General features: G+C 43.2%; 1 protein-coding gene across 4 annotated transcripts in view; it reads left to right on the plus strand.

The window, feature by feature from the left end:
• Positions 1–4,639: 4,639 nt before the first annotated feature.
• Positions 4,640–24,470, plus strand: part of AGAP1 (ArfGAP with GTPase domain, ankyrin repeat and PH domain 1) — a 382,734-nt gene continuing 362,903 nt past the window's right edge. For 2 of the 4 annotated variants that reach the window (XM_056350251.1, XM_056350252.1), the window contains exon 1: positions 4,643–5,382. In XM_056350251.1, the coding sequence (XP_056206226.1) occupies positions 5,220–5,382 (163 nt within the window). In that variant the 5' untranslated portion in view covers positions 4,643–5,219. Of the gene's footprint in view, positions 5,383–24,470 lie in introns of all 4 variants that reach the window. The other 2 variants (XM_056350248.1, XM_056350249.1) reach the window with 2 other exon arrangements.

The raw sequence follows: 24,470 nt of genomic DNA on the forward strand, positions 1-24,470 counted from the left end.
AATTCAGGAGAACTTGATGTTTCCGTATCTGTTTCCCATATGGGTTTTATTTCAGTCTTCATGGCAATGTCGGTATTAGTAGCCACAAAGATGCATCTCTAACACTCTACCTCCTGTATTTTTCCAGACATACCCTGCATATTAAACAAAACACTGCTCATAGCAACAGTAATCATGTGAACAGCCAGGGTTTAAGATCATGAACAGACACTGAAACAGACAAAGTGAAATGTTGCTTACAACTATCAGCTAGACTTCTCGTATAACTTCTCTTGGATGGTCCAGGAGTCCTTATGTTCTCAGAGTTCTCAGTTAATACCCTTTCTGCCAGGTCTACAAATAAGCCTCTCTGCCTAGCTCTCTGTGATACTTGAGTGTATTTTTATTACATCTTGACATAGATCAGGATAGGATGCTTCCACTCTTCCCACCCACCCACCCACCCCAATCAACATTTCAACTACTGGTTTAGTAATTAAAAGCTAGTCCTGCCTAATCCCCATTGCAGCAGTCAGGACAGGATGCTCCACCATGCAGTAACAAAGCATTAGAGGAAGGTAACAGTGAGTGTTTAAATGAAATTCCATGAGAGTTTTCCATTTCCAAGATCTGCAATTAAACATCAGCTTAATGGATTGTGAACCCGCCTGCAGCTTCTCTATGGAACTTTTCTACAATCATACTTCCACCAAGGTCAAACTCTGCTGCTTGTTTTTACTGACACATTTGGGCTCAGTTCCAAAAGCAAAATTTAATTGTCCATATGCCTTAAGTCCAAGTTCATCAATTGCATATCCTCAAAATTCTTTCCTACATTTTCTGTAGAGTTAGGCCATGGTGGACAGACTGGGAATAACATGAAGTGGATAAGCCTAGTCATGTGAAAGGAGCTAGAACTGTCTGAGATGTGGATTCAATGCTTCTTTCCAGTTACCAAATACCTTCAAGGAACAAAATACTGAAATCAGAATGAAACCATCCAATCTATCTTTCTGTAGTCAGCAATGAGAGGATTTGCCAGATGGGGAGGAGGAGTAGGAGGCCAGCACAGATGGAACTTTGTTATAGACCTAAGCACAGAACCAATTGCATGGGAACATGGTGCAGTGGGAAGCTTCACCCTTGGAAAGCTTTCACCCTCAGAAACGAAAACCAGTGACAGAAGGCTAACCTATACTGGGGCTGGGACCACCCTGTGTGCTTTACTTAAAGCCCATCAGCCCTTCTATACTTGTAAAAACTGTCTGAGCTTCAGGACCCCCCCCCAGACTCTGTGATTTCAGTGGTCATCTTGCCTTTGACAAAAGCAGACCCATAAAAGCTGTAAAGTGCCCAAGTTAGCCACGTCCCAGACCAAAGAAAAACAAATCTAAATCCGTTAATGCTTGCAGCAGTGGTGCCAAATTCATTCTCTTTGCTAATTCACATTAAAGGTTGATGGAGTACTTCAGATGCCAGATTCACTAGAACAGAGTTTAATAGTGAAGAGGTGTATCCAGAATCACTCTGTGCATCACAAGCAGCATTTCAGGCTAGTCTGAGCTGCAAACACAGGAAAATACTACTTACTGTTACAGCCTTCTTACATGGGAAATCTATGCAAGCTGCAACACTAGCTTATATTTTTCTTTAATTTTACAAAGCTTACATGAAAGCTATTATGTAGCAAAAAATCAGGGCAGCAAAAGCTTCACAGAAGGTCTATGGATCAGAGTATTACAAAAAGGCTTTATATTAACGCAGGGTTTTTAATGCTCCAATTATTTGCGTCTAGTAGTTGCATTCATTTACAGTTGAGACTGCTCTGGGAGCCGTTTTCCACATCTTAGCTGCCACGAATTTTAGAGCTGGAAGAATACAAAGTGTAAAGCAGCCGTGGAAACAATCAGCCCCACTTAGAACAGAGGCTATTGCCTAACTCTTTGCTCTGCTGCTCACTTTGGCATTTTCTTGAAAGATAAGTAATGTGAGGTAATGCTTCTCCTCCAGATCAGGATAGAGGGAGGAAAAGGGGAGAATTATAGCTTTCATCTACTGCTTTTTTACATACTGTTACCTTATTCAAACAGTTTAAAGTAAATGAAAGCAAAAATCCTCTTACATTTCACAAGTTTTTATTGTCATTAATACCAGGAGTGGCGCTCACTAGTGGAAGCAGGGACTATATTCTTCCGGCTTTTTTCTGGGGGAGTGGGTTCACTCAGAAGGTTCTGACTGTGATTAGAAAATGAAACCAAGAAAACTAATAAAAATTATATCAATTTCTGTTGAGAAGAAAGAGGGAGGAAGACACAGGCATCTATGACCGTATTTGGCCCCTCTCCCTCAACTGTTCAAATGAGCAAAGACAACACTTGCAGCGGGCAGCAACCAGCGATGAGAAAGCTTTAGTCCCTCAGCTTGAGCTAAAGACTTCCCTATCTGATGATTGGAATGGGAAAATTTTCATTGAAACAATCAGCTCACTTTTACTAGTTGCAGCTTCCCCGCCTGCAAGGGAACAGGGGGAGTCACCACTGAGACCACCCCACACTGGTGACACTCTGGGGACATGGTGACAAACTACCCTGTCATGTCCTTCCTCCCCTATACTGTGTCCCCACCGTATTGTCATCCGGAGATAACATCTTCTAAAGTATTTCTGCTAGAATTCACAGGCACTGACCCAGACAGGGAGGTCGGGCTCCAGTGGTCCCTCAGCCCCATCCCTGTCCCCTGTACTCCTTGCTGACATAAAGACAGTTCATTTCGTATTCATGTGAGCGTGAAGGCTATTTGCTCTTAACTACGTACGTCTATCCTTCAAGTAACACATTCAGGATTATCCAAAACCTCAATCCCATATCACAGCTTAATGTCCCAAGTGCTACTGGGACTATTTAAATATCAGATACTAGTTACCATGTGTACTGCATACATTGGTGGCAACCGTTTACCTCAGTCATAATAGCTCATGTATTATGTGACAGAACTCACTTAGAGGTGACTGATAGAAGCAGCATCACAGCCATTAACTGGAGGATCTCCCTGCAGCCTTCAGTCAGCTCTGTCAGGTCACCATGGGTTTACAAGGAAGACCTACAACAGAGGATCGGTAGATAGGCCAGAGAACAAATGCCTGCTATGACACTAAGTGCTGTTGCTCGTGATACAATTTAGCACTGTTTTTTATAATACCCACATTCTTCCTCTTGTCATCAAGCTTACCAAGCTTTTCTCTCTTAAGGTGTTTAGGTTAAGAATTCAGTTACAGGAGCAGAACAGCTATTTGCATCCTGGAGATCACATGATATGCAGCACTTACATTCCCAGATCTTCTTAAATTGAAACAAAACAAAATAAAGCACGTCAAATTTTTTAATCAATTAATTTGACAAATGCATTAAGTTCGCAAAAACCTTTGTCTCTTCTGTCCTTAAGACCTATGATTACCAAGTAGCCCACACTCGAAGTAAAGATTAGTCAAAAAGAAAAAAATAATATAAACCCACGAAAAAGGTAGATGCAGGTAACATAACTGCACCGAGAAAGGGGTGTAGCTGCTTCTCTGCTATGCTAGGCCAGAGCTGTATATCCAAACAATGACAATTTAAGTATTTTTGGAGAAAAAAAAAGAATTATTGAAATTATTCTATCCAGCACTGTGGTATACATCAGCAGAATAGGTAAATATGGTTTTCCTGAGGCTATCCCCTTACCAGGGTGTCCTTGCGCTGAACTGTTCCATGTATTCAAGTTTGTTCCATGTTTTAGAGCTTTGGAGTTTAAATCCATAAAATATTGACTCTAAAGATGGGTCCGCCGAGGTGAATGCCTAACTCCGTGTATAGCTGGCTTGCAAATGGTATCGTTAATAACACTTGTTTATGCTAAGACAGCAATGCTTTGTTACGCTGTGATTTATCTGGAGGAGATGAGGTATTTTTGACCATTCCAGGTTTTTGGTTGAGAACGCTGTTGTCTTCAGCATTGCCATGACTTTGGTGGGGGTTGTGACAAAGCTTGCAGGGCAACGTGGTGTTTTACATGCTCCATGATGCAGGACAAAACGCAGCCTCAAGACTTGCACAGGCTAGTGCCTTGTGAGCACCAGCACAGCCACGGCAACCTGGCACAGCTGTAAGCCGTTGGCATAGCACACTTCATCCACAAACTGCCTAGTGTGATCATGCCCAGGACAGCAGCGGCCGTGCAGAGGGGACTGGCGGGCCGCGGCCGGGCTCACGGTGAGGGGCTTCGCCGGCGGCTCCGGCGGCCCTGGGGGCGCCGTCCGGCCCAGGCCGTGGCCTGCCCCCGCACCCGGGGGCTGCCTGCACTTGCCGGCGGGGCGAGCGGCTGGTGGGCGCAGGGGGCCACCCGCGGGGCCACCGCCGCTGCCCCAGCCCCCCGCGGCGGCGGCTGCTGGGCCGGCGGCCCTGAGGGGAGGCGGGGGAGCGGCCGGGCCCGCCTCACCGCGCCGCGGGGCCGAGCGACCCTCGCGCTCCCTCCGCGCGCCCCCCGCCCCTCAGACTACATTTCCCAGAGTGCCGCGCGGCGGGCCCGGCGCTGGCGAGGGGGCGGTGTGGGGGCGCGGCCAGCGGCCTGCGCGGTGACGTAACTCGGGGGCGTGGCCTGCGTGAGCGTGAAGCGGGCAGAGGAGAAGGACGCAGGGGGGGTAGCGGAGCGAGCGCGCGGCAGCGCGGGGGGGGGGCCGTCCCGGCGGGAGCGGAGCCGCGTGCGCCGCCGCCATCCGCCACCGCGGGCGCGAGAACGAGGCTGGGCCGGGGGCGCGAGGCTGAGCAGGGCCCGGCCATTGGCCGTCGGCGCGCGCGGGGTGTGGGGGGGCGCGGCGGCGGGACCGGGACCGGGCGCTGCTGCGCGGAGTTGCGGCGGCGAGGACCGGCCGGGAGCTCAGCGGTGCCCGCCGCGCTGCCGCCCGCTTCCATGGGGCCGGCCGGCTCGCCCTGCCCCGCCGCCGCGATGAAGTGACAGCGGGCGGAGAGCGGCGGCGGCGGCGGCGGCGCCCCTTGCGGGCTGCGAGGCGAAGGGCTGCTGCCGGCCCGGCTCGGCCCGGGGCGGGCGGCGGGGGGTCCGGTGAGTGAGGCGGCGGCCGGGGCTCGCCCCCTGCGCGCCCCGCCTCCCCCCGCCGCCGCCCGCCGGCCTGCGCGGGGAGCTCGGTGCGGGCAGCGAAGGGGGAAGGCGCCGGGCCGGAGCGGGCGGCGGCGGGGAGCGGCCGCGCCATGAACTACCAGCAGCAGCTGGCCAACTCGGCAGCCATCCGGGCCGAGATCCAGCGCTTCGAGTCGGTGCACCCCAACATCTACTCCATCTACGAGCTGCTGGAGCGGGTGGAGGAGCCGGTGCTGCAGAACCAGATCCGCGAGCATGTCATCGCCATCGAAGGTGAGCCGACGGCCCCGCCGCGGCGGGCAGGGGGGCGGGCGGCGGGGGGAGCGCCCCGCTGGCCCCCCGGGCCGGGCCCGCTGGGAGCAGCTGCTGCGCCCCCCGGGCCGCCCGCCCTCCCCCTGGCTCCCCGCGGCGGGCCTTTCGGGGGGCGGGGGGCCGTGCCTGGCCTCGGGGGCGCGGGGTGCCCTCTCGGCAGCCGGCCCGGAGCGGGGTTTGGCCGGGGCACGGCTGGAAGGCGGCCCCGAGCGCGGCCGGGAGAAGTTGCTTCGCCACTTGCCCGCCGCTGCCGTGCTGGCGGAGCAGCGGTCCCGGTAGGACCGGGTCGAGGTGGGAAGGACGATGCTGGCTTTGCCTGCGGAAGGGCTGGAGACCGGGAGGTTTTCCCCGCCGCGGTTTCTGATGGAGACGGTGAAAGTACGGGTTCGGGTTCTAGCGGTGGTAAAGCGGGTAAACAAGACGTACAGCTGGAATACGGAGCGGTAGGCAGCCTGTGCAGCGGTCTGAAAACAGGTTTGAAGGCAAGATGGAGATAACAGTCTTCTAAGCCCAGGTTCATATGCATCTGGCCCCGAAGGAGCGCTCCGGAGACTCTTGAACTGCTTAGGATGTGCAACAAGAGAAAAAAATTTCAGTGGTGGGACATCTGCACGTATTTTCCTTAACTATTGCTGGAGTTAAAGAGCAAACATTATTGGCCAAGAGCAAGTAGTTGACGAAAACGTTTCTGAGTTATTTTGCATTATAACCTACTAAGCTTTGCCTGGCGTGCTTTTGCAATTGAAATCGTCTGCCCCTATTTTGGATGGCATTCAAGCTAGCAGAGTATGATGTGCAGCAGCTGAAACGGAGAACCACTTAAAACCATCTTGTTTTGTTGGCCCATCGTGTCCTTAAATTATATGTCATAAAAAAAGTCTTGATGGAAAAGCTGCTGTTAAGATTGTTACTGGAAAGACTGCATTATTCATCTAACACTTAAGCAATGCAGCTTGAGTAGACAGCCGTAACGTTTAATGCTGTTAAGGTTTATAGGGGGAGGTAGCAACCCCCCCAGCTCCGCCGTAGCGTGTTGCGTAGCGAGGCACTGAGGCTGGCAGTGCCTGTCACTTAGCAGAGAACATAGTCCCCAGCTACGTCCCCGCATCCGACTGGGTGTGTGGTAAGAGTTTTGTGCATGTTCTATTAGTCACCGTTCAAGTGATGGTGTGTGTGGTTGTTGGCTTCTCAGTTGTCCCCTCCGGAGGGTCCTTTCCCCTTTGCTCTCCTGATTCACTGAAGAGATGGAAACTTAGTGATCTATATGGTGGGCAGCGTACGGCACGGGCACCGTTGTACCTTTCCCAGTGCTACTTGTGCTTGAATTTCTGCGGGATGGATGGCGCCTTCAGCAGAACATATTTTATTTTTTTCAAAGTGGTAATTAATACATGTTTATGTGGTGTAAATATCTTTCTTGCATAAGATGCTTGGGATATAGATGGAGCCAAGTTTGTGTGGAAGTGGGAGGAGGATGTGAAGCACAGTATGTGGTTATCTTCATAGCTTGTGACTTATGTTAGTCTTTTCATGTATTAATGATTTGTGTTACCTAACTGTAGCTCAGTTCATTTGTCAATCACAAAGACATTAAAAGCAAAAAAGCAGCCTGCAAATGTGTTTCAGAAGCAGAGCCGATGAGTAAAATTTTCATCGGCAGTTTGCTGTCTTAACTTTGGACACTGAGTCATGAAACCAGTAGATCTGATTCATGGGGAAGATTTAACTAGGAAAAAAAAATCTGTATTTTAAGTCTTTTGTGTTCTGAGGGCTCTACAACTAAGTCTTAAAATTTGCATATATTTTAAAAAAACCCAACTCACTCCTTTAGATCACAACTCTACCAGCTTGTTTTTTTGGTAAACTTCCTTTACCGAACTATTTCTCACTGACACCCGTTTTTAAACCCATGCAGTAATGCCATGTTGCATGTAGGAAGAACTTAGAAACAGTAATTTGTTTTGCAGCTGTTGCATTCCAGTTTGCTGCAAAGGGTTTAGTGCTCTAATGATACTCCCCAAATCACAAAACCTTTTGAGTTCAAGTTACTCGGCTTTTTAGCTGACAGCAAGGAACAGCAGTGTGGTTGGCATGTGGCTGGCATGAGAAAATATAAGCAACTCTTTGCTGAAATACTTCCTTCTAGTGGAAGGAGAGCTGTACCCTTTAAAGAAAAGAAAATAGTCCCATTAGTTCAGGCTGCTCTAAACTGTAACTCGAACCAACATGTGCTCCTTGAACAGCTCAAATAATATTTTCCTGCTCAAGAGAGGTTTGACAGATCTGAAGGAGAGCATAATTGGAATCTAAAGCAATTTGAGATTCAGTGAACTATTACTTATTCTGAGAATTTTCTTTTCTTTGCAATAGAGTGGCACTGTCTTACCAACACTTTGGATTTTATTGATGATGTAAACCCTCTTTCTTTTTAGATTTTGAGTTCAATTATAGAAGTGTCTGGACACACTTGCTGGACCAATGACTGTTGAAATAATGTGAAATGAAAACTGGCTTTTCAGCAGCAGCAATTCTTTATATTCAAGTACATGAGTTGTATCTAACCTGAAGAGAGCAACTGCTGAACTTTCTTAAATTGGCTACTAATTAACATGTCGATATTTTTTGCACAGAGTTTTCTTTCGGAATTATTCTGTTAGGTGTGATACTGAGTAAAGCAGTTCTCTGTGATAGTAGTTCATTAGTTTCCTTCACTGGATAAAAATGCTAAAAATTGGTTTCTTTCAGGTTCTTGCATTTTACAGAGTTGCAAAGCCAACAATTTAAAAGCATGTGCTTCCACTCTTTTCTTTGCATGAAGTTCATGCTAAGTAGCCAAACGATTTTACACGCTGATATTTAGACTGTTAACTGTAGTAAAACCTGGTTTTACATGTTCTGTTGTTCATGAGCTTAGTTCCACCAGTAGATGCATCAGTACTTGATTTAACATTAAGCAGTTGATAAATTAAGTATGTTGTGTGCTTAGGAATGAGGAGAAGAGAACATGAATTTACCTCGGTGTCTTTAGATTGATGGAAAGATCTTGGGGTTTCAAGGTGTGGGGTCTTAAGGTCTGCATTCAGGTATGGAAGGCTAGGTAATAGCTGAATATGTCAGTTCTAGTTTCTATCATCCAGGCTGAGACGAGCATTATATTGTTGTAAAACTGTAAAGAATGGTGCAAAACCAAGGAAAGATGGTGAAGAATGTAATTTCCAGTCCTTCATGAAAGGATTTTGAAACAATGTAACAATGTCAATGTTGTCTTGACTAACACTTTATGAAAACACTTCTGGTAATACACATATTACTAACAGATGCTCATGCAGCAAGTGTCGAGCATCTGAAATAGTTGTTGTCCTTTTACACGGTGGCAAGCCCATCAAAACAGATTCCGCTTCACTGTGGGGTTCCAGCAGATTTTCCTAACTGGGAAATATCTTGAATCCTCTACTAGTAAAACAAAGCCTTCACAATGAGGCTCAACATACCATCTTCAGTGTGCCTTGCGAGTAATTTGAAGATGTTCCCTGTAGTCTGTGTTTTTGACTTTTATTTATTTATTTCCCCTTTCTAAATGAATAGGAAGCCTGACTTGACTTATTTTTAATCTAAGGGGAAGTTGTTGCTTTAATTCTTATGGATGCCATTCCTGATGTTATTCAGTTATGAACTGCTGTATTTCAGTGCGTTTTGTCATTTCTATTCTAATTTTTCTGTTAAAAAATAATAACTTTTAAATGTTTTGAATGTTAGTTTAACGTTTTTAGTTAGTTTTGTTAGTTAGTTTTGAAATCACGATTAATTCAGAAATTACCTAAGTCTTAGAGGAAAATGTGAGATCTCTACACTTGGAAATTACTTGTTCAGGGCAATGCAAAGATCCTGATGCACTGGGGGTTGAGGGGTGAGTGAAAATCATAGAAGATAGAAAACTTTTTTTTCTTCACTCACTTTTTAAAAAAGTGCTGTTTCTTGAAAATAAAGTAATTTAGGGTGGAACTAAAACTCTTGAAGTGCGTATGTATTAGAGGCACCTGTCACTAACTGATGTGGGATGCCACTTTGGTTTTATTACCTGTGACCATTCTTTCCTTGGAGCCCTCTAACCTTGCAACTCCTTAAATGCTGATATCAAGTATGTTTTGGGGGGCAACACTATTGTGGGACTTTGTTATAGCAGAAGTTATACTTAATTTTGGAGTTGAGGTAACAATAGTATTTTAACACTTCTGTTGATGCTGAAGTCTGAGACAAATGAGTTGAAAATTGAATATATTGTAAAAACATTGCTTTCTGTTGTGAAATACAAGGCTATAGTTGTTTTTCTTGCTCCGTGTACTTGTTCGCTCCTACTTGATCATAGAAAAACAACAGGCACATCAATGATCAACCTTCTTCAGCTTACTGGTATGGAAGAAGTATTATTATTATTTGAAAATACGGGACTTTTCTTTAAATTACTAGCTCAATGATAAGGTGAAGTTGAATCACTGCTGTATAGTAGACTTGTAATGATGTGAGCCTTCCCGCAGGTGTGCAGATAGCTTGTGGCAGGGAGCAAAAGCTGGTCATAGTACAAGAGTTGGCAAAAAGTTATATCAGAGCTGCGACTTGGGAACAATGGCAAGGAAATCCCTGTGAAAATATCAGTCACTCGTTTTCCTTAGCTGTTTTGTTGAAAAAGACTTAGGAGGTCCAGCATCTGGGTACCTTCATGCAAGTAAATAATTAAGCCAAGCTCTTGGGGAAGGGACTTAGATTATATGTTGTATTATTTCAGTAGATAAAAAGACTGACAGTATAGTTCAGAATATTTAGGTGTAAGTGACCAAAGTTGGAAAAAAATGAAGTATTGCATAAGGCAGTTGCATCCTGAAACCTTAATGGCAGTTACCCCGTTCAAGGTTTTGTTATCACTGCGACTTTTGAACTGTGGATCAAAAGATAAAATTTGAAATTATACAACTGATTCTCCAAACAGCCACCTTGTTTCAGATTTCTGGGAAAGGGCACCAATAAGCACATTCCCAGCATGCTCTTTCCTTGTTTGTTTGCTGGGAAATTAAGTTTAATTCAGACATAGGGAATCTGAATACGTTGTCTAGTGCGTAAGTGCATCTAGGGAAATTCTGAGCTTGCATATACACAGTAAGCGTTGACTTGGGCAGTGAGCATCACCTGTGTAAGAGCCAGTGCAGTATCTTTGGATCAGTTCTTTCAATGCCTGTTGTTGCTGGTTCTGCACATGTGGCTTTCTGTACGAAGCTGTGCGTTAACCTAGCTGAAAGGTAGCCTTCTGTCTTGCTGTTTGTAGACCCTCAGTGCAGACAAGTGGATGAAATGGAATACGTACTTTGTAGTTCTGGTGGCTAGTACCAACATGGAAAGACGTTTCTTTTTAACGTGGAAGGTTACAGACTTCAGTGTATCAGTAGCCAGGAAGATTCAAATGCTTGTCCTTAACTTCACTTGCAGTGTGAACTAAAAGTTAGGTTTGATTGTTAAGTCACTGGAATGTCTTACTCCAAGTTGAAGTGAGTGTGCTTTCTGGCTTTGAGTTATATGCTTCATTGCTATTCTCAGCAAAAGCTGCATGATTAAATATCGAATGCTTTCAAGTGAGTGCATAAGAGTTACAAGTGGAGAAGAAAGTCTTAAATCATTAACTTCTTAGTATAAGTTTTTTTTTTCCAGAGGCAAAGGAGGAGACATGCTGTGGATCAGCTGATGTTGTTGGAACAAATGTGTTATGAGCCTTTAGGTTTTTCAGGGAGGGTGCCAGGCTTCTCCCACCGTTTGTTTGGGGGATTAGTTTAAAGCAGCATGCAGTAATGCTGAAACAAGGGTTCACGCTGCTGTGTATACAGACCGCTGTTTTTATTTCTATTTAAATTGGCAAAGGAGTCTTACTCCCTGAGAAGAGGGGGCACTCTGCAATGTGGCAGATTGTACCTTTGATTTGCTTTGGCTGCTCTCAGGCCCTTAGGAAAAGGAAACCCACCTTGTACCATTGCATGCTGTGTTTACGTTCTGCAAGTACTTAGCAAAGCACAAAATGTCAATTGCAGTTTCCGAAAGGTGACACAGGTGCTCAAGCTAAGTGTCTTCACAAGATTTGTTTTTCCATAAGGTATGCTATCCAGTACTTGCAGTATCCATACTCTTAACTTTGCTGCCTGAAGAAAGTGATTTGATTCTTGGATCATGTGGTGAAAACTGATGTGGGAGTATGATGTGTTTCATTAATTGCTAATATTGAAGAGATGCTTTTATAACTGTCTGACTACAGTATGTTTGCAAGTGAAAATACATTTAAAAAAAACCAGCACCCCACGCTTTTTTGGCAAATGATTGAGGTTGGGAATAGTGCCAAGCAATTGAACAACTTCTCCCCAAACCTCAGGAATACTCTCTTCTTTACTGAATCACAATTGGGAATTGGTTTTGTCCTTACCAATAAGCAAGGTAAATGGCAGCATTGATACACCGGGCAAATCTTTGAAGAAGTAGTAATGTAAGCTCGAAAAATCTTAGCTGAAACAGAGAGCTCTCTTGCATCTCAACTGTGTGACCTTCTGCTGACAGTGCATTTCAAACCTCCGTTTCTCCACTTGTTATTTTTTTGTTAAGGGTATTCTTTCTGACCTTCATACACGTGGCTTTATATCATTTGTGGAAAAAATCTAAAACTATTACTTGCTAATCTACAGTGGATCAAGTTCCCTATTCTGAGAGAGAATTATTGTATTAATAGTTTTTGAAAATCCTACCATCTGTGGGAATAAGATTTGTCTTCTGTAATACTAGTTTTTGTCCTTGACTGCCTTCAAGCACTGTTTGTACTTCACATCCCCTGTGTTGAGGGAGAGCTATGGCTACGCTTCCCATTTGTATTCTCGCTTCGTACCATAAAATAATTGAGCAAAGATGGTGCCAGACCAGTTGTGAGATGATGCTGATTTTTGATTTAAAGACTTGTGGGAATTCTGTATCCTCAGGACTTAAATATAGTTTCACAGATGCCATCTCTGTATGGTTGTCTGCATGGAGCCCCATGGTGAGGGTGAGAGGGTGCCCTGCAGGCCCACTGCCTGGGCAGAAGCCAGAAGAACAGAGTGTGGAGGGCAAAGATCCCAAATAGTGGGGCACTGACCCAGAGCAGGGGGCTCAGGCAGGTTTGGTTTGGGAATGGTGCTGGGAGCACCCTCCTCCAGGCTTGAGAGCGCTGGTGTGATGAGTTGGACCTGTTCCTCTGTGGGAGCGCAGCTTGGCCTGGGCACCGGGGTCCCTCCTGCATGCCCAGCCTTGATATGGTGTGTTCTGGGGGCTGTTGGATTTTCCTAAGTTTTTTTGGGGCTTTGGGGTGTGTGTGTCGTTCTCTTGTGTTGTATTCTTGGTATTTTTTTTTTTTAATATCAAGGCCTACTCAGCACTGGTGGGGCCAGCTGGAGTACTCTGTCCAGTTCTGGGTCCCCCTAGGACAAGAGACAAGGGCACGCTGGAGAGATTGTAATGAAAGAGTTCAAATGAAAGCGCTACCTTCTCTTTGGTGCAAATTATTGGGCATTTCACTGGTTTGTCATGTTATACTTGGCACTTTGCTAGCAACGTGCATGCTCATGTGTTTTGGGGATTTGAATAGCTGGTATTGAACCTCGTTGCTGTGCTAGGAAATTTGGAGTTTAAATGCAGTGAGGAGATAAAGTTCGACTGCAGTCATAAACTCTCCAGCATGTGGGTACAAGGTAGTAAATAGTTTTTTGAGTGATGATGTTAAACTTTGAAAAGGTTTTTATAAAATCAGGAGCACTTCAATTCTCTTCTGTCTACGTGGAAAGACTTTTTAACTGCTGCTTAGTCTTCCGGACGGAGCTTTTGATCCAAAGTTGTTTGCAATTAATTTGTACTTCTGGTGTAATTGTGATAAGGCTATAAATGCTGCGTGAGTTTTGTGACTAATGTTAGAAATAAGGTAACACTGCTGTCTCAACTTTGATGTATATGGGCTACCAGGGATCTATGACTTCTTAGAAAGTTTATTTTAAATTTCTAATTCCAAGGTGGAAACAGAGAGGTTGTCAGGTTCCCATGTTGGTAGCGAGTCAGTTGTGGGCAGCTGGCAATTCCAAAGCCCTCTGGAAGTATTTAATGTGTGGTGTTCTTTTTTTTAAGTGGATGGAAGCAGATGTGTTACTTAATCAGTATGTGCATATTCAACCTCATTAATGCCTTCTCAGAATTCTGACTAATATCATATTTGGAGCCCGTATAATGGTACAAATGAAAGGATGTTAAGATGGCAGTGCATTTCTAACCCAGTGAATTCTTTTTTTTCATTTTTCTTTTCCTGTAGCTTACATAATCTTTAGTTAACCACTTAAGGAAGCAAGTACTAAAACCACAGGGTTGATGTGTATGAAATGTGTAATTTCAGTGTCTTGTTTAGTAGCTTTATTTGTGTACATAGTTGGATAACGAATGTAAACCTAATGATAAGACAGCTATTTTGTTTGGTAATTTCCCCTTCTGTACTTGAGAAGAACATAGGCAAGCAAAGTGACTCTTAAGAATACTGGAATTGAATATATAGCTTTAGCTATATTGCTTTGTAGCTGTATGCCTCTTTGAGAAGCTTCAGACACCAATTTTTCATCATTTTGAAGGGATTGAAGGACTGTTTCTAGCCTAGACTATATCAACGCTTGATACAATTTAACTTGAAACCTGTAGGAGAATCTACTTTTGACTTGAACTTGGAAGTGCTTACATTTTCTGTTAAACTAAAGCTGCAAATGAAGCTCTTCCTGGTACTAAATGTTCTGTTAACTTAGACCGTTACATCTAAAGCTATGTAACTGTATTTTTCAGTAATGTAACCAGAAGACACAGCAAGATGGTCACTGTGGCAGGATTTTGTAGCGTCCCATAACTTGCTCTCACTAAGTCATTAGAGATGCAGTGGTGTACAAATGTGTGATTTCCATTATCTCCCTGTTTCGACTTCACATGTGCAGGAGAGCAGCCTGGAAGCCTGTCTTTTAGGTATCACAGCAACTGTGTTCTCTAGGGGAAATATGCTAAAAGCATGGCACTCTGGGTGCCCAGACAGCAGTCATTTAAATGTATACCACTTAACTTTGCAAATGCATGTGTTTCTGGGTTAACCAGTTGCGAACCACAAGCTTTTTGCATCATTTGGTCAATAACCCAAGTCTCAGGACCTTAAATAAGGAGGTGGCTGGCATATGAGTTTGTGTGAACGTGGAAAGTGAGGAAGACATGTTAGACTTCAGCTGCCTATCTGAATATACCTGCTTTGCATTTTTCTATTTCTTATGAAGTCTTTCATTATTGAAAGACTACCTAAACACAGAATAGTAGCTCTTGGGGTAACTGCAGCATGGTACATGTACCACAGATGCGTTTCCCACTAAGGATACACAAAAGTAGTTGCATTTGAGTATAGGATCACTTGTCTTGTTGTTGGTGTAGGATATGAATGAACCCAGCAGTTTTAAGATACTGAAATTGCCATCTAGCACAGGGATAAGATCATCAGTACGCTTCTGTATTCTGTGCTGTCAGAGTCTGTTCCTCTCCACGGAATTAGTGTTAGGCGGAGTGCAAGCCTTAAGGCCTGGAACAGTTAGTAGGCATCTGATCAAAATGCATTGCTGGGATATTGAAGTTCACGAACTGAATATGTCCTCAAGTTCTAAGTTATGCATGTACCTGAAGGGTAGAGTGGAGGTGGCCAGTGTGTGGGCAGATAAGGAATTTTGTGCCTAGATAAAATAATCTGGTTTTGGACTTGAAAGTTTCAGCAGGCATGTCAAGGGCTTGTTATTTCTTGGGGTTTTTTTTCTGTATTTTTTTGTTTTCCTCCAGGATCTGTGGAACCCTTCATTAAAGCCTCTCTTAGGAGGGCAGCCTTGCTCTAAATGATCAGACAGTTTTTTGATAGATGCTGGTTTTCAACTCGTAGTGAATTTCCACAAAGATACCAGCCAAACTTGGGAAAACTCTCCCTAACTAGGGAAGGAGATTGAGACATCAAAGACTGCGTGGATTGGTAAAGCGTGAAGTAATAAATCTCCAGGTCCAGGAAATAATCTTAAATATACTTTCCCCAGATACTTTGAGGAAAGTGTTAGAGCTATCTAACTCCATTATAGAAAGGATCTAAAAGTGTTCTCAAAGCAGAGAAATTATTGTGGCTTTGCAGTTCTGTTGTGGTTTAACCCCAGCTGGTAATGAAGTACCATGCAACCGCTCACTCGCTCCCCCCTCATCCAGAGGGATGGGGAGGAGAGCTGGAAAGGAATGTAGAACTCAAGGGTTGAGATAAGAGCAATTTAGTAGTTGAAACAAAATGAAAATGAAAGAACAATAATAAATTATGGCAGTAACAGTTATAATGAAAGGGGGAAGGGAAAAAATAAAATCCAGAGGGAAAGGAAGAAGGGAACACGTGGTGCACAGTGCAACTGCTCACTGCCCGGTGACTGATGCCCAGCCAGTCCCTGAGCGTGACCTGCCAGCCCCCCAGGTATATATACACCAGGCATGATGCGCCATGGTATGGAATACCTCTCTGGCCAGTTCGGGTCAGTGGACCTGGCTGTGTCCCCTCCCAGTTCCTTGTGCCCCTCCAGCCTTTTCGCTAACAAGGCCCAAGGAACTGAGAAGGCTCGCATCAAAGCCGAAACGCAGCACCCTACTAGCTCCTAAGAAATTAACTCCATCCCAGCTGAAATCAAGTTTAAATGTGTTGTTTTGAACCGGGTTAGCAGGTGCAAGTTGATGGAATGGTGTCATCACCGACCCCCGTCCCCTGCCACTTTCTACAGTGTTACAGCCAGAATTAGTCATTCAGTGAAATTAAGTGAGGTGGCTTGGAGCTTTATAATAATGTCACAAAGCCCGTATGAGTGTTCCTTGGCAGCTGTCGTAACATGCTAATGCAGTGGAGAGAAGCGGAAAGCCAACTCCAGCGGTAGGAAGCTACAGCAATTCTTGTCTTGAACTTGGCCTACTGAATTACCTCTGTTGCTTTCAAAATGTTGAGCTGACTGTAGGATGCAAAAGATCTCTTTGAAAACTGAGCCTTTAGTAATGCTGGAATAGTAAGAAGGAGTAATAGAGCTGCTGCTGGATTCTTACATCTGAATTATTGGCATCACTTCTGTTGTAATGCTGTAAGTTAGGCTTTGGTGACTAAGTGCTTTGTGACATGGAAAGATTAAATAATAACGGTTATTTCTGTCATAGTAAACAGTTACGGTTGTCGTACTGCTCATGATCATCTGTAAACCCGGTAGGCATTTGTGTTCAGGCAAAGGTGGCATGCTCTTTGAAGAACATGACAAATTGGGCCTGACAAAACATAGACACAAGTCAGAGACAGGAGCTGTGCACGGTCACTAAATGGTCACGTAGCCTCATGCTGCTGTTGTAGTAGCTGTCGGAGGCCTCTTGTAAAACAGGTGTCAAGTTCTGGAGGGAGAGGTGGGCTATGTATCTCTTACTTGAGTAACTTCACTGTTTAGCACTGAAACTAGAATTACAGCTTGGAAAATGTTGATAGATATGGGCATTGATGGTGAGAATTCTGATAAAGGAATTAAGAATAATTTTTTTGTTGATTGCACAAACTCTGGCTAGAAGGTGTTATGGGTTGTATTGCCAAGGGTACAAGTGTCAGCTATCAAAACTAAGGAATAGTGACAGTGAAGGAAAAGTAATACTCCTCTGTTTTCATGAACATAAAATCAATGATGTAGTAGAACTTAAAAATGCTTTTGTAGTAAAGCTTTGTTAGTATTTTCAACACCTGCTAAAGTCTTCGTAGGATTATTTTCTTTTTTGGTACCATAAATAAAGCTGAGTAATAGTTTTCCTTCAAAATACGTTGCTCCTAGAAAATTTCTTTTAGATTGCTGTTCAGACTCGGAGTTGTAAGGTTTCTGTGGGTCTCTGGGCAAGCTTCTGACCTTTCCGCTCAAGGATGGTGACAGTGACAGGTAGCCACTTTGCAGCGTATAGGACTGTAAAAATGGACAGTGCTTCTGGTAGGCTCTGAATATGAAGAAAATCTATAGCTGCAGCCTATAGCGCATGCGGGACTTTGCTATAGTCGTTTATCACTTTCCTATGGTAATTCTGTTACTTGAAGAAGAATCTGTAGGTTCACCCTTGGAGTTGAGTAAATGAAAGCAGGAAGGAATAGAAACAAGCTGTGGAAAGCTATTCCTGTACCCTGTGGCAACTCATCTGTTTAGTCCCGTTTCATTACTGTTCTCATGCAAAATAAGATTCTAATTTTAACCTGCATTAATTAAGCTTCAAAAATATGTCACCGCTATGAGATCGTGGCATTTAACAGCATCCAGATGTTTTAACAATACATTAGTTTATGGATGGATGCATGGATCTTGCTATTGACTTATCTTGGAAAAAATAGATTTGAGTAGGGTGGGGCTGACCGAAAGGGCACAGCTTGCTTGAGGGAAAAGAATTGCTGAATTAATGGGTGTGTAACCTCAGAGGGGAGTGAATGATGTGCGTTAATCATATAGGTAGCAGTGCACAGGCTAGATGCACAAATACTTACAGCAGACATCTGCCTTTATAACTGTTTAATGCGTTTTAAAGCTAGTATTTTAGCTGAAGTCAGGAGACCTACGTGACTTCTAAAAAGACAGTACTTCTCTGGGAATATTTTGCTTACTGGAACATCTCGCTTCCTGCATAATGGAGTCAATTCAGTTAGAGGCTTGCTGGTTTGATTTATGATGCTAATTGATGTGGTAGTTGATGTGAACTGCATGTACTAATTGCTCACTTGCCAATCCTCTCCAAATTATCTGACAAAAAGCTTTCAAAATGCAGCATTACATGTTTTGTTTTGTTTTTTTAAAACTGGTGGGCATACAAACATAAACAACTGGGGGCCTCCGTTTTGCTTGTAAGTGCTAATCTAAGTACCGGTCCATTTTAGTCACTGTGTAATGTTACAGGGAAGCTTCAGTGGCTTCAATGTAGACTCATTGTTCTGTGTGGTGTTTAAACAACATCTGAAAAACATATTCTTCTAGAGCATGCTTTTTCTCCCCACCCCCCCTTTAAGCTGGAACATTGCCAGTATTTATATGGTAAAGGTGGAATATGTATGCTACTTGCCTGTGCAGTTTTAGTCAATGAAAGATATGATGCAGTGTGTTACTGCATACGTGCAGAAACTGCAGTGGGTAAAACATAAGGAAAAAAAACCTGGGGATAATTCCTGAATTGGTATTGAGATAATAAGGGTATGTTGATTGTGATTCTGGTAAAAGAAATGTCCATTAAATATTTTACTTAGTGTGCAAACCAGTTGACTGTCATGTAAGCTGGAAAGCTTCTGTATTTCTGGGCTGATAGGGAAATCTTAACATTAGATTATGGAATGCTATAGTCTAAAGAGATTACTATTTCTTAAATAAGTAAAGACCTGTTGGAGAAGCAGTGCGTAATAGCTGATTCTTCAGTTCAGAGATGTACAGGCTGCTGTCTGTGTGAATGGGGTAGCTGGGCAGGATCTCTTTGCTTCTGTAACATGGTTAAATTGGGTGTTTGACAAAATGAACATTAATCTGTCCTGAGCTTAGTATTTCTGAGTGATTTAGACACTTTAATGAAGTTTTCTAATTTGAGACTTGCTGTGGGAGCAAGCCACTGAGCACTGAAATGAGACTACAGACAGCTGAAAGAAACTAGTCACTTAGGACGAGGGAAAAAAGGCATTTAAATGCTGGTATGTGACTGTAACTTGAATGTAGGCTGTCAATAGTAAGAGGCAAAATACCCTCATGACCTAAAAAGTACATGTATGTCCCTTTAGGGATTACTTGATGTTAGGCAATGATATGCTATTAAAATTAAAGCTCACATATCTATCCCTTCATTTGCTAACTAGGCCAGTCCAGTAGTTTTTTAAAAACTCTGTAGATAAATGGGGAAAATAAATTTTGTCAGGATTTGTGGAGAGCAAGGTAGCCTAATGGTGGTGTTTCAAGATTATTTTTTTCTTTTTAAATTGGTATGTAATTAAGGTGGCTGTCTCAGGCTGAGCCAGCTACCTGCTCAAAAATTGAGTACAAATGTCATCATCTTGGAAGAAAGCAACACTAAAGCAAGTCATTTTAGAAGTTGTCTGGTGTTCCTTAATTTCAGTGGAAGGTTCTGTCAGAGGAACCTCTGTTACTGTGCAGTGTTGATACGTTTCACCTGGATTGTCTGACGTTCTGCAGCTGGTTTTGTGTAGTTTACATAATATTTCTCTACTCAGCAGATGGGAATATTGCTTACTAGGCAAGTGGTGATATTTGATAAAAGCTGTTCAGTGATGACACATTAGATGAATCTGGATAAATAGATTAAATTACAAATGGGATTCGATATTTTTAAATCAATATCAATGAGGCTATAATATATAAAAACCAACCAAACCCAACTTGCTACAAACAGCGATGAACATAGCTGTATAATCAATGTTCTTCCTGACTTGTTTATTTTCGTTTAGTTATACTTAATAATACGCAGTAGGTGGCTCCAGATGCCGTTGTACTTGCTGTGATAGATCAGAGGTACTCAATCTAGTTTATTCCACGAATTACTTCAAAAGATTTGGAGACAGCTTAACAAGAGAACAAAACAGAAGCGCTATTTCTGTGACTGTTGTAAGGTGTTAGTGAAAGCAGTGCCTTCAAAAAGCCACTTCTTGCCCATTGCCTGTGTGTCGGTTGTAAATAGACTTTGTGTATGAATATTGGAGCTGGCATGGAACTAGTAAGCTTGGATGTGAGCGTTAATGCTGCTGCAGAGGTCTCAGTGTGGATTGTAGGACTCCTTAAGGGATGGTTAATGTGTTGATGTTGCTGCTGTCAGTGTTGCTAGCACCTAAGCTAACTAGAGTGAAGCTGGCTCTGTAAAGAAAGTACTGTAGGTATAAATGCGATGAATTTTGCGATGCTTTTTCCTGTAAATTCTGGAACAGTTCTGCTTTGAAAAACAGTAACGTGGTTATGAACTGTGTCTATTCCCTCGCTATCAGTCTCTTATTTGCCTCTGTTAAGAAAAAGGCTGTTAATAGCTGGGTATGTTGGCAGAGAGCGAGGATATTTATTGACCTCAGGGGAGCATATTCCCTGGACAGTGATTAAGATACATGTTTTGCTGGGGATACGGCATGGAGAAAACTAGAGGATGCCAGAAATAACCGCTGCTATGTTGTGACTCTTTGTCTAGTTGGGTTGATTTCTGCTAGCCACATTGTGGTGTTTGGTGGGTCTCCTGTGACTGTCACATCTGGATTGAGAAAACCTTTTATCTGTGTGCGTAACAGGCACTTGTTGAAACATTAAAGTATAAAAGGCCAAAATAAAGAATGAGCGCAGTGGGCTTAAACTTGAAGATACATGGTTTAAATTTCCATAAAGCTCTGAAAAAGCAGCAGGGATGGCAACATGATAACACCGATTATGAACTATCTTTCAGATTATTGTAGTACCACCACTCTGTACAGACTCAAATAAACCACAGTGATAGTTAGGCCATTTGGCTAATTATACCCCAGTCTTTTAAAGTGTGACATAAATAATGAGTCTTTGAAGATAGCCTGGTAAGCATCCTGAAAATGCTGACCCTGTAATCATGATAGTGGCTCATTTGTTGGCATCCAAAGTGGCTTTTGTGTTGGATGCTGTGGCCAGGCTACTGTGTGAGTGCTTCTACATCACATGAGAGTGATCTGAAAGCCCGTTCTGTGAGTGCTGCTGGTCCTGGAACTAGGATCAGTTGCTAAGACAGTTCCTATATGGATGTGGTTGTCTTGAGCACAAAAAAAAAAGAGAAAACAAATGGAATTTGAATACATGGGAAATGTGTATGAGAAAGATGTATCAGGTTTAATCTCCTCCTTGGAAAGGTGGACAAATAGAATCTTTGATGCTGGTGAAAAATATGAGATGCAAAATCATCGCCTGGGGAGAGAGTGCAGGATGTATTTTTTTGACCATAACAGCTTGAAGGTAATTCCTATGAAGCTGTAAAAGTTGATTTTAATGGTCAAGATAGCTGTGTACACATGGGATAGTGGTTTCCTAACTTGAAAGAATTGTATTTTTTTTTTCTTAGTGTTTGCCTCTGAGCAGAACAAACAGGCCATGGAAATGTAGGTGATGGCTGGGATATAGAGTCTTCAGCGTATGTTGGGTTTACTCTAGCAAGCTTCTTGGGTGGTTGCAGGCAGTTGCCTTTTGGACATAAAAAGAAGCAAAGTTTTCAAAATACTTGAAGACCAGCAGCTGTTCCTGGGAGACTTTGAAGTATAAACTAAAAAGACAACACTTAAGAAAATTCTGAAGGCTTCTGGATTACCACTTTAATCTACTTGGATGCTGTGAAAGGCTTTGACACTAGAACTGGTTCTACTGGTCTCTGTGACTGCCAACTTTAAGATGGACTTACGTGTTTAGATACTTGCTCATTATGATAAAGTATGTATATCTGATTTAAAAGCAAAGATGATTAACTACAAGTAGGCTATGGCACTTGTCTAATTTGCATCTTCTGTCTACTTGCCAGGAAATGTATGAATTTGCAGTCAACTTTAAAGTACTTAAAAATGAAAAGTAGTGTAAGAATTTCCTGAAAAGAACAGTGAAAGTAAATCAAGTTGCTTTTAATTATGTTGCATTCAAATGAAATGTGACAGGGGGGTGTTTGTAAAAAAGGAGTATGTGAAGTACCTTGCTAATGACAAATTATGATGTAAGAATGAAATAATTGTGATACAAAATCAAATCTACTTCTCATCCTATTTAGTGACACAAATTAGCCCAGATTGGATGATTTCAGTGGGAGTGAAGTAGTAACTGCAAGTTTCTTTGGTGTGTTGAATGACAGAACTGACCAAGTCTGGTTTTCTGTAGCGCTGTCCTCCTACAGAGCATCACTGTAAAGATGCCTGTGATCCCGTGCTGTTTGTCATTCTTGCCTGCATCCTTCTGCAAGCCAAACTGCTGGCAGAGGGAGGCAGCGTATGCTGCAGCGGCATCCCAGCTACCTGCGTGTCAGCAGGTGCGTGTGTGCTGGTGCCAAGGTGTGCGTGCGGAGCCGTGGGCAGCCAGCCGAGGCGAGCGTGTGCACGGGCAATCTGTGCTTCTAGCTGCAAGGCTAGTTTAAGCATTCTTCTGTATACCCTTCCAGGCATTTTTTTCTCAGGGCTTCTTCTGCTGTTAAATCAAGCCGAAACTGAGTAAAACCCTCAAAATTTCCAAGTGGGGGAGAGGATTTTTTTGTGTGTTTATGCATGAGGTTTACTGTAACGTCGTGCTTTTCATCCAGTGGCTAAACTGACTTGCATAAAAAGAACCAAACCATTCTGACTTATGCCGTGTGTCTGCTCTTCAGGAGGTGAAAGCTTTATGTCAAGAAAAGGATACCACATTTGCTGCCATGTTGTAGCATGTGGCTGATTACTGATCTTATGGAAACATTGTATTGAGCAGATGAGGCCTGATTAATAATGAATAAAGTTGCTGCAGTACTGAGTGTCTTTTGGGGGGGGGGGAAAAAGTAAAAAATTCAATTAGGCTTTTAAAATTTTTCTTTAAAAACCCCACAGGGTAAATCCTCTAGGTTAGTCAAGTTTGTAAGCTGAGCGTTATATTTCTGTACTCTTCTGTGGCTGAGAATTATTAGAACTTCTGTTCAACTTGATTTCCAAATGATGTGCTACTTGATTCCCAGTTCAGACTTAGCTGAAAATAGTACCAGGAATGTAAAAGGCTTTTGGTAAAGCGAAACAACAAAGTACACACTTGCTAAAAACAGGTGTACATCTTCAGGGTCTTGTGAGAGCATAGCTTATGAGCAGGTGAGCCTGTAATGATTTATTTGCTGTTGCTAAAAGAGGAGGATCTTTGCAACCCACCAGCATCCTTTTGTAGCCCTTCAGAAACCAGTGTAAAAGCCTAGTGTAAACACAAGGAATTGTTTTACTAGGGTGGCAAGCCCACTAAACTTGTTTAAGGCTCAGATGAGCTTCAGAGCCGTTACGGGAATGGGTGTGGGCTTGTGCTGCAAGGTCTGGGACGGCTTGTTAGGGTGTCAGAGGGCTGTTGGCTCTGTTCAGTGGATTGTTGGCCTGCACCTAAACCTTGTTTTTCCTTAAGCAACAGGGGCAAGGTAGCATAGTGCTGCACAGAAGCTGTTGCAGCTGAACTGATGAGTAGGCTGTAAAATAGCTTTCAGGCTCTCATGAACTTGAACCCATTTCTCTGGGAGGTATATGCATGTTCCCTTTATCTGCAACCAATCATAGTATGTTGAACCTGAGCTGCTTGTATAATAGGCATCTGAAGGTTTTAATTAATGTTGCTAAAAGGCTATTACGCATTGTCCTTATGACTGTTTTTAATTTACTATGTGCAAATTAAAATACCGTTAGAGTTGTATTGCGTGCAAGTCATGCAGCTAAATGCAGTATTTGTTTCATCAAGAAGAAATTTATCATAGAAAAAAGTGCTGAAAGATGATGCGACGTGGTCTGTTTGTGCTGGCTAGATGTTCAGAACCTTGAGCTGAGCCCAGCTGGCATAGCTGCAGTTACTGCTAACTTGAGTGTGGCTTTCATAAGTACCTGTTGATGCCTGCAGATATTCAGGAAAGGAAATCTTGTCTTAAGTACTTCTAAGCCATAATCATTCTAATTTCTTGATGGGCCTTGACTATCCACAGCTGTTTCTTCTTTGGAGGATGATCAAGTTGTTTGTTAGGGACCTGTGAGTTGGGAATGGGCACCTTTAAGACAAAGGGGTGCTTGCTGCAGACTCGACACCCACCACTACAGTGAAGAATGACGGATTTCTGAAACTTGGTAAGTATGTACTGTGTCCTAGGCTTGAATGAAATGGGAAGCACGTTCCTAAAATCGTATTCTTGACTTAATGCTAGCGCTGCTCGGTGTTGACTACTTTGTATGGTATGATGTTTTAATTAAC

Source organism: Falco biarmicus, chromosome 8 (genome assembly GCF_023638135.1).
Source record: "Falco biarmicus isolate bFalBia1 chromosome 8, bFalBia1.pri, whole genome shotgun sequence".
Classification (NCBI taxonomy): Eukaryota; Metazoa; Chordata; class Aves; order Falconiformes; family Falconidae; genus Falco; species Falco biarmicus.